This window comes from Typha angustifolia, chromosome 14 (assembly GCF_048772165.1).
Source record: "Typha angustifolia cultivar Huaian chromosome 14, ASM4877216v1, whole genome shotgun sequence".
In the NCBI taxonomy this organism is placed as follows: Eukaryota; Viridiplantae; Streptophyta; class Magnoliopsida; order Poales; family Typhaceae; genus Typha; species Typha angustifolia.
The window spans coordinates 4,421,748-4,432,100 of NC_133252.1; the positions used below are offsets into that span (position 1 = coordinate 4,421,748).

Below are 10,353 nucleotides of genomic sequence, written 5' to 3' on the forward strand. Positions count from 1 at the left end.
CTAGTGCACCAGGGAAATCACTTTTTCGTAGACAAAGACTCATATTCGATTAATTAGTACCACATTCCTCAGTTATTAGGGAATGCGATTAACAAAGCACTGTTAGGTAAAACGATGAACGAAGCACTCTACTTGATATCGATTCACGGACCGCTTTCCTTGAAAGCGACTGATTGCCTATTGATATGCAGCTTATATTGCACATAAAATGCTTTCACAAAAAGCATTAAATTAATCACGCTCTGGAAAAGCAACTACTAAATTGCTCAATCGAAAAGCGATTTATAAATAATTACATTTTCGAAAAGCATTTTCACTTATAAATAAACCCTGGGCTAAGCCCATCACAACAATATTTAGCTGGTTTAATCCCTCACCTTTTCCATTTTCTTCCTCTCATACTCGAGCTAAATCGAAGTTAACAACTCTTTCTCACATTTTGCACGACCTGTCGGCCTCTTGCCAATGATCAGTGCAGCATTATATTCCCAACGGTGATCACATTCGAGCTCTCTTATGCTCTCACTTTTATGGCTTGCCGGCAATCACTACAGCATTACCTTCTTGGCAACGACAACTCCCTCCCTCTTAGTGTAAACTCTCACGCTCTTTCTCCTCTCAATCACTGTGGTATTAATTTTCTCTCGCTTGACTCACTCTTTCTTTCGCCACCATCTCCTCTTTTGCAGTTGATCTCTCCTTCTCTTTAAATATTAAAAGCATAAAATATTCCAATTAGGGACACTCAATCTCACATATTCAAATTTTGTCCATAACTATTTCATGTTGATACTTAAAAATAGTCTTTTGCTGAAACATTTATCTTATACTATATGTACTTCCATAATTTCTATTCTTAATGTCAATCCTGTTAATCATTATTTTAAATTTTATACATATAGCTCATAAATCTATCTTCTTTGCACCAAAGTAATTTGTTCAATTTTGGGCAATATAATGCTCTAAATATTTGTGTTACTTTCTGAGTTTATTATTTTGCTCTTTGTTATGCCCTTGAATTCTTACTATTTTTTTTTGTTTTTGAATTACTTTCTATTACTATTTGTCACGATCCGTCGGCATCGGTTAAGTTAGTTTAATCGGTTATATTGAGTCTATTTATCTTTCAATTGATTTATATTTATTTCTTATGTAAGCACTTAAGGCAAATTTATTTATGTCATGCAAGTCACTAAGACAAGTTCAATTAACTCACGTAAGCCACTAAAGTAAGTTCAATTAAGTCATGTAAGTCTCGAAGACAAGTCCTAGTTCGACTCGTATAAGTATTTAGGGCTAAATCCGAGTATGACTCAATGTACTCAACCTTTATATATATAAGGGATAGGCTTCTTTATTTATTCATTTAAGCATCCAAGCATTAAGAAATTATTTTAGCTTTGAGTTTATTTTAGGAGTAAAAGTAAAATAATCTAGGAGTAAAAGTAAATTAATCATAGTCGTTTATTTTCTTATTAGTAGATCTAACTTAGAACCATAATTCTACCTACAATCCACAGTCACTATCATCTTCAGCAGCCACCCTACCTTATAGCCGTCCACTATCACCTTTGGCCATCTACCACTCTCTAACGACCGTCATAACATCAAATATTTATCGTTTTACCTATTCTAATCTTGCTCCACTTTTTTACTTATATCTTTTCATCCTGACCTTCGATTTAGGTGAAATTAGAGCCATTAGAACCCGAACTTATGAGACTACAACCACTTAAGTTTTTATAATTGTCTTACCTTTGGATCAGTCCAAATCTTGTTAGTAACATTGATATTAGAGCCACCATTCCTCGGCCATTGGTAAACATGCAATCCAAGACAAATTCGAAGGAGATTAATACCATGGAAGGCCAAGAACACATCTCCAGACATAATAGGTTTTCTCTGATGCCATGGGCAAATGCGTTATTCAAAGAACTTTCGGTCGATTTGAAAAAGATGCAAACCTCCCTCAAAGACTCGATCCAAGCCTTGACTGTCATTCTTCTAGCCTACATGGTCACCCTGCACCTCTAGCACCGTCGACCATGGTAAAATCCGATCAGCCACAACTAGAGGATTCCACCCACAAGGGAGTTGGAGAGTCCTAAACTATGGCCAACACTCCTCCTCCAACCACGATGGAGACCCTCCCACCACCAAAAACCCAAACCACTGCCGCAGCAATGCCGAAATGGCCAACCGAGGTGGGGTCGAGGTCATCTTCCCACTCATAGTGGAAGCTAGGGCCAAAAACCCTAGCTTTCCACCGTCGGCTATCTAGTCACTCTCGGCTCTCACTGCCATGACTAGTCCCTTCCACGAGACCCCTGCACCTAAGCTAGGCCACCGATAGTCGTAGTAGAAAGCCAAAAGAGCATCATCAATGACCTTCATTGCTTTAGCAAGTCGTGGCTCGTGGTAGTGAGTTCGGCATTCCAACGACCACTGACGGCCATAGTCGACCTCCTTGGGCCAATTGCCATCCAATGGTGGAACCGCAGCGACCACCATTTGATTTAATACCTACTAACAAAAAAAAGTAAAGTTGGTAGGTACCTTTTCTATAACCAAGAAGAAGGTCATGGGATTGACTCCAACTCTAAATAATTATTAAGAAGAAAATTATTTGGTGGTAGCTTGGCTCAATGACTTGGCTCGTTGATGGCTCAGTGATGCAGTTGGCTTGGAGCAATTTATCTCAGCGACATTTAGTTTGGAACAATAGTTAGGCGACGCACATGGTTTGAAGTCTAAACTAGGTGGCTTAGTATATTGACTAAAGCTTGATAAGGTTTTAGTGCCTTTGTATCTAGGGAGAGTTGGCTCTTTTTTAGCTCATATCTAGCTATACAAGTTGGTTGTTGGATCAATTGGAGCCTTAAACAATTATTGTAGACAAAAGTATCTGGTAGTGTGGTAGTTTGGTCAATGGTTTGGCTCGATTTGGTTGTAGGGTCATACCTACTAACTCTACTAGAGTTGGACAAAGTGGCTTGCTTTGCACTGTGGAGAAAGATGGTTTTCAAGGTGTTGAATAAAGAGAGGCTCCCATGGGTGGACATCATCAGTAACAAGTACCGTGACTTGAATCCCTAGTCTACTAAGGTTAAAGGGAACGTTTCGTGGGTGTGGAGGACCCTCTGTAGAGTTGCTAACAACTTGAAGCTGTGGTGTCTCAAGTGGGTTAGAACTGGTCAGACCACGTGGGCTGTAGGGGAGCCTTGGACCTCCCCTATCCCTTGGAATGGACAACCGCGGGTCATACACCCCAGTCTGTTGGATGAGGAGCTGATGATGGTTGAGCTCTTTGAGGCCAACCTTGGCCTTATGGAGAGACTGATTAGTGCGACTAGATTTGAGTTAGCCTTCAAGATCGCATGTCTCCCTTTGAGGGCTGCCACCACATCTGATTGTTTGATATGGTGGCCATACCCAAAGGGAGAGCTTTGGACGAAGGACATATACAAGTTCCTTCTCCCCTAGAACATTGGGAGTTGGCATGGATGTAAGGAGCTGTGGAGATTGAAGGCTGCACCATGCTTGAAGACCTTTTGCTGGAAGCTAGCCTAGAATAGGATCCCATCCATGACCTATCTATACAGCCTTTACCTGGGTTTAGATGACCGTTGTAAGCTTTGTGGGGTCTTCAAGGAAACGGTGGATCACTTGTTGTTTGCATGTCGATACAGCGGCAAGGTGTGGACGCAGGTGGAGTTGACAACATAAAATTTGGCACTGATAACTTCTAAAGTCAGCATGGACTGGTTGGGGGTTAAATGGCACCAGGAAAGGCAACAAGACCTACACGTGAAGGAGGTGATTGTAGCTATTGTTTGGGGTATTTGAAAGCAGCACAACAAGGTGGCTTTTGGAGGCAAGGCGAGGGCACCAATGGGAGTAGCAAAGGTTGCACTTATGTTGGTGAAGGAATATGCCAAAAGAATAAATATAGTTGCACCACAAAAAAACTACCATCCATGTTAACTAGATCCCTCCAAGGCAAGGTTGTATCAAACTCAATATGGATGGCACATAGGACATTGGTGGGTACTAAGGCGAGGCAAGCCAGTACTGAGGGATGGAATGGGTCAACTCGAGGCAATAGCATGGGAGTCACCACCGGGAAAATCGCCGTTGGTTGTAGAAGCTTAGGCAATCCACCTTGGATTGCGTTTAGCTAGGGACTAGGGCTATATGGAGTTGGATGTTGAACTGGACTCCAAGGTGCTTGTCCAAGTCTTAGGTAATGAGGGGAGATATCTTCGGCATGTAAGACAAGTGATGGAGGAGTGTGCTGACCTTTTGAAGGTGTTTAAGAAAGCCAAAGTCTCTCATATTTTTAGGGAAGGAAATAGAGTAGTAGACTAGGCTGTGACCTAGGGTAAAAATGCCACGTTGGGCTTTTACTTGGGGCTTGAGGAGCTCCCCAAGAGCTATATAACCTCTTGCATTTTGACACCTCTCCTAACTCAGTTGAGAGGAGGGTTTTAATCTAAGCTTGCCTAATTTCTTTAAAAAAAGCTATATTATTTTTTGAAATATGAGCTGGATTTAGCTAGCTTAACACCTAGGTGGGGTTAAGGCATCAATTACAAAGATCAGGGGGAATGGGTTCGTTCAGACCCAACAAGACGATTTGAGATGCAGTTTACCCTGTTTGGCCACCCAATCAGCCGCATGGTTGCCTTCTCTAAATACATGGATGAGACAATAGTTTGGAAAAGAGTTGAGTAAGGATTTGCACTCAGCAACTAGATTTCAAAGTTTCCACGGGCAGCCGAGCTCCGCCTTCATGATTTGCACCAGCTCTAGTGAGTCTGTCTCTACCTCCATCAAGCCTTGCCCCCTTGCCAAGGCCAGCCCGAGTCGTAGGGCACTGCTTTCGGCTAGTAGCATCGAGTCCCCTAGTGTGGGCTCCTAGGCGACTTTCAGGAAAGCGCCTTCCGTTGATCTGAGCACGGCTCCAGCTCCCTCTTGGTAGTCGCTCGGTGAGTAGGCGCCGTCCACGTTCACCTTGATCCAGCCTGGGGGCGGGGCCAACAATCTACATTCCTTCCTTGGCCTAGCCATCTTGATCTTTGACCGGGTTGGCTTGGCATAGTCCCGTGCGAGTTGCACCGCTTTATGCACTACCGTTCTCGGTTGATCGTTGTCACCCCGGAAGACCTGAGCATTCCGTTGCTTCCAAACCGTCCAAAGGGTTGCCGTGATGAGGGCCTTGCATGCAGTGTCCTTTGCTCGGTCCCTATCCTATTCTTTGCAAAGCCAGTTTGGTCCTACATGACGCCTTTCATTGGGAGTCCAGCCCTGTTCACTAGCCAGTTGAGCCCACACCTCCAGCACGTATCTGCATGAGAAAAATAGGTGGTCTATGGTTTCTGGATGGATGCCACATAAGGCGCAATTCTCGTTCGGCCTGATTCGGAGCACATGCAGATAGGCCCGGATGGGCAATCTGCCCCAACAGAGCTTCCACGCAAACATGTGAACTCTCGACGCCAACGGGAACTGCCACAACACTTGCCATCTTTCCCATCTAGGCTAGCGGCAGGGTTAAAGGTAGGTGTAGATGGCTTTGGCCTATGGCTCGCCTCCCTGGTGCGGCCACCAAATCCATCTGTCCAACTCAATGCTCGGTATATTCACGGTCATTGTGATTTTGAAGGCGAGATCAGAACCTGCATTGGCCACTAGCTTGGCATTTGGCCAACTTTTTTTCGAGGTCAAGTCGCTCACCATCAGCTTCTCGTCCAACAGGGATGCATGCAACGCGATTGCCGGGACCATGATATCAGCGAGACCCACGGGTTGACTGTAGCTCGCGTTGAGCGACCGTCACCCACCAACTTGCAGCAACCCTCTTGCATGGTGATGGCAGTCGCGATTAGGGCCTGCCATACCTAGGAGGCCTTAGGTGGTATGTGCGGATCCCAAGGGTTTAGCACTCCATATTTTGCCTTAAGGATGCGGACCCATGGCTTATCTTCCTGATTCGGCACTTGGAAGAGCAACTTCCCGACGAGCGCCGTACGTGCCAACATAAGCTTTCTTATGGCTTAGGCCACCTTCTTCCTTTGGGCACGTAGCTGTATCCCAGTCGATGAGGTGCATACCGCATCCGCCACTATTGTCCCATAGGAAAGCTCGTGCTTTCTTGGTAATGGATTCCAGGACCGAATCCGATAGCCATGTGCTACCCATCCAGTACGTGGGTATAGCCAGCATGGTGGCGTTGATGAGCATGAGCTTGTCGGCCATTGAGAGGACTCCTCTTTTCCAACCTGCCAACTTCTTCGCAACGCGATCAACTAAGCGGTTGTGCTCCCTCACCTTGATTCGCTGGCCCAAAATTTGGACACCAAGGTAGTTGAAGGGCATGCATGCTGGCCTTAATCCAAGCGAGTTGCATATTGCTTCCTTCTCCTCTGGCTTGATCCACTACAGTAGGAAAAGCTCTGATTTTTCTAGGTTGACCTTCTGATTTGTCAACCAAGAATACTCCTCCAAGCAGTAGAGGACACACGTTGCGGTGGTAGGCATAGCTTGGGCGGTGACCAACAGGTCGTCCGCATATAGCATATGTGTTAGCTGGACGTCACCTGCTCTGAACCTGAAGAGCTGGCCTGACTCTGTCTTCTCGTTTAGTAGGCTCATCAGATTCTGAGAAACCAAAATGAAGAGGTATGGGGATAGTGGGTCGCCCTATCGAAGGCCGCGGTGGGGGCAGTAGCCACTCCGACTACGTATCGTTGATCAGAAAGGCGAACCTCGGTGAGCTAACACATGCCTTGATCTAGTTGCACCACCACTCCGGGAATCCCATGCTAGACAGCATTTGTAAAACCACAGCCCAGCTAATGCGGTTGAAGGCTTTCCCCATATCGAGCTTGAGCATCAGCAACTACGGCTCGCTTCTGGTGTTGTGCATCGAGTGTGCGATTTCCTGGGCCATGAGAGTGTTGTCCGAAATACTTCTATCGGCAATGAAGGCCACTTGCTCCGGCTCAACGAGCCGAGGGAGAAGGGCTTTCATGCGGTCTATTAAGATTGTAAAGATAATCTTATAGCTGAAATTTCACAGCGAGATTGGACGAAAGTCCTTTACCATTGTAGGTCTATCCTTCTTCGATATTAAGGTCACTAGGGTTCTTCCCTGGTGGTGGGGCATGGAGGCATGGTTGAAGAAATGACTTATGGCTTCGCAAAGGCCGCTGCTCATGGCATCCCAAAATTTGATGTAAACTTCTGCTTGTAGACCGTGTGGACCTGGTGCTTTGCCCCGCGGGAGGCTCCACAGTGCTTTTTTTATTTCTTCCACTGAGACGGTGCTGATGAGCTTCTCGGCTTCTTCTGTCGATATCATTTGCAGGGGTGGCCATCTGGTGTGCTGAGTTTCGTTGTTGCTAACCGGGCCCCAGAGCTTGTTGTAGAATGCTTGGAAGGTCCTCTCCACTTCTTTGCTTTGGACCCATCTTCCGTCTTCCTGGAAGATGCCCGAGATCATATTTCGGTGTCTGCGAATCAACGCCGTGAGGTGGAAGAATTTGGAGTTTCGATCACCTTCTTGCACCCATTTGAGCCACAATCTTTGTAGCCATTTAATATTGATCTACCTACTAAGGGCAGACTTGTGGTTATAGAGACTGCGGAGCCTTGCGAGCCCTTCTGCGGGGAGATTCCCGACTGCATCCAAGCACTCGGACTCATCTAACTCCTGGCAGACGTCGGCTAGTTTGGCTTCGAGGTCACCCACTGCTACCTAGCTCCATCGTTTCATCTTGCTTGGAGTTGTTAGATCTTGTGTGTGAAGGTGTGCATGGGGTTGCCTCGATTTCACCCGACCCAAACTTCACTTGCTATTTGCTCACTCTTCTTGTATTCGAGCCAGAGCAATTCATAGCGAACGGTCGCGCTTTGAGAGAGTTTGTCGTCGGGGTCGACAGCAACAGCGGGGCATGGTCGGAGGCTGAGCGGTCTAGGTGCTTTTGGCCATGGGGTGCAGGCCTAGCCACTTGGTGTTTGCCAGCACCCGATCATGCCTCACCCAGATTTGCCGGCTCCCTACCTGGTTATTACACCAGGTGTAAGGCAGCCCTTCGAAGCCAAGGTTGCATAACCCAGCAGCTTCGGTGAAGTCCGCAAAAGCTTTCCTCTTCGACCCGAGCTCGATCGTTCCGCAGCTCTTCTTCTCGTTGGTGCTGCGGTAGGCATTGAAGTTGCCTGCCACCACCCAAGGGACGTCAATGGCGGCAAGTTGGAGGAGCTCGTCCCATAGGTTTCGTTGTTCTCTTAGGTTGTTGCTTGCATACACCACCGACATGTTCGTGGTATTGCTAGTTTGGGATGTGAAGACTAGATGGACTGCGTAGCACGAGATCACTAGGACATCTACTCACCCCAGCTTGATCTTTCACATTATGATGATCCCATTGGAGCTTTCGACCTCCGGCACGAGAACCAAGACCAGCATCTCCCACCGCTTTAGCCACCGTTGCAGCCTTGGCCCAGTCCACATAGGTTTCGAGCAATATCAGGATTTCCATCTTGTGCTCCCGGTTGAGGTCACGGCATCTATCCAAAACTTCTCTTTTCATTGCGTCCCTACAGTTCCATATCAAAGCTTTATTCATAAGTAAACTATTAAGGGTGGGGGGAGGTCCTAGTGCAACTTGCCTCTCTTGGAGAAAGGTGATCTTTCCATGCCATATGCAGGCTCGCTAGTGTTGCCGTCCGTCTCCATGGACACAGCTTTAGTATGTATGGCTGCGGATGGGACCACCAGGGCCAGTTGCATGTTGGTCTCATCAACGTCCATGCTGCATTCACCATCCTGTTGTAGGGTTGGTAGGAGCGCTTGCCGGACAGTTAGTACCAATCCGTCGTGGTGCGCCTGAGAACTAGGGTCCTTGTACGCTTTTGGCTTGGTCCTGAAGGTTGCCATCCCATCTTGGGAGATCTTTGGCGGATATGTGGGCGTAAACTTCGACGTTGGCTCCGGCCTCCTAATGGTTTTGATATACGTAGTGCGAGAGGACCCTGCATGGCCTGAGCCAAGGCGTATGTCAATCCCATTTATGGTAGCCACTCCCTTGGTTTGGGTAGTCACCTCGTTCGTGTGTATGTTAGCTACTTCTCCCCATGTGCTGTCACTTCTTATCAATTGGTCATTCCACGTGTCGGGTGTAGGCTCCACCGCGGCAGTTGCTTCTGTGCTTGGTGTATTATCTCTCTTGTTCCTGCCTTTGACTATTTGCTTGGGTGCCACTTTTTGTGAGCTTCCATGGCGTGAGGTAGTATAGTTCTCCCCTACCTTGGCCTTGCCTTTGTCCACTCCTTGGTGTAGCGCTCCTTCTTTGGAGTGCGGGCTGCTTTGCTCGCAGGTTAGCGGCACAGCATCCCTCTTCCCATTAGTTCGCAGGCTACCGTTAAGTGCTCTCCTCCTGACCTCTTGTTGATGTTTTAGATTGGCTAACGGAGTCTGCTGGTTGGGTGTTCAACCGTACAGCCTTTTGCCTTTGCCATGATCGCTCTTGGGTCTTGGTTGGCTTTGCTGTTTGGGTTCAGCCGCAGCGGGATGCGTTGCCTCCACCATGGCTTTCGTTGGGCTTGCCCCGTGGCCTCCTGTTGGCCTTCCTTTGGACTGTTAGCCATGAACCATATACCGAGTTGGCCTTTGCTGCTTCTGTTTTTACTGGTCTATCTCCACCATCCTTCTTGACCTCTTCATTGGCTGCTTGTTCTTGGTCTTTCTCCTTGGATGCATCCTCTTCCTTGCTTAGCTCCTTGAATAGCTCCTCTTTGTGGCCTATCCTACCACACTGGTAACAGATAGCTGGGATGCTCTCATAGATGATTGTTTGTTCCAGCTCGTCCTCTTTTGGGCCAAGCCATACGGCTATTTTTAGTGGCTATAAAAGGTCAATCTCTATGCATACACAAGCGAAGTGGCTTCTCATGTGATCCATAGTTGTCATTCACTTTAAGGGGGTTTTTCAAAGTAAGCTGCAACCCGGATGAGGGCTTCTAACTCCCAATATTCCTTAGGGAGGTTATGGAATTGGACCCAGACGACGGGAGCTATGGCAAAAGCTGCTAAGGATGGTCTGAAATTGTTCTGCCATGGAATCATTTTCAAGACCTTTCCAGTGATCATCCATGGGCCGTTTCTCAGTGCATAATCCATGTCCTCGTCTTTGTCGAACCTGAATGCATAGAAGTAGTTGTCTATATCAAAGACGGAGAAACCTGATATGCCTTGCCATAGTCTCGCCAAAATGCTTTTGAGTCTTTTTAGAGGGAGTCATTTACCCAAGAACTTCCCAAAAAAGGTTTGTTTCCACTTTTCTCTGCACC

At 46.9% G+C, this 10,353-nt stretch overlaps 1 protein-coding gene across 1 annotated transcript; it reads right to left on the reverse strand.

Annotated features, from left to right (window-relative positions):
• Positions 1–5,979: 5,979 nt before the first annotated feature.
• On the reverse strand, positions 5,980–8,320 carry LOC140775662 (uncharacterized). Its single transcript, XM_073119051.1, has 3 exons — positions 8,066–8,320; positions 7,106–7,483; positions 5,980–6,438 (listed from the first exon to the last, which is right to left on the reverse strand). The coding sequence occupies exons 1-3, from the start codon at positions 8,318–8,320 to the stop codon at positions 5,980–5,982; spliced, it is 1,092 nt and encodes a 363-aa protein (XP_072975152.1).
• Between the last annotated feature and the right edge of the window lie 2,033 nt (positions 8,321–10,353).

What these genes read in the sequence shown, in the direction of transcription:
- LOC140775662 (XM_073119051.1), bottom strand. Translation starts at nt 8,320, where the DNA reads ATGTCGGTGGTGTATGCAAGCAACAACCTAAGAGAACAACGAAACCTA. An exon ending in ACACCTGGTGTAATAACCAG is followed by an intron (nt 7,484 to 8,065) that starts GTAGGGAGCCGG and finishes GGCATCTTCCAG; the next exon opens with GAAGACGGAAGATGGGTCCA. An exon ending in AGAAGGATAGACCTACAATG is followed by an intron (nt 6,439 to 7,105) that starts GTAAAGGACTTT and finishes TTCCTACTGTAG; the next exon opens with TGGATCAAGCCAGAGGAGAA.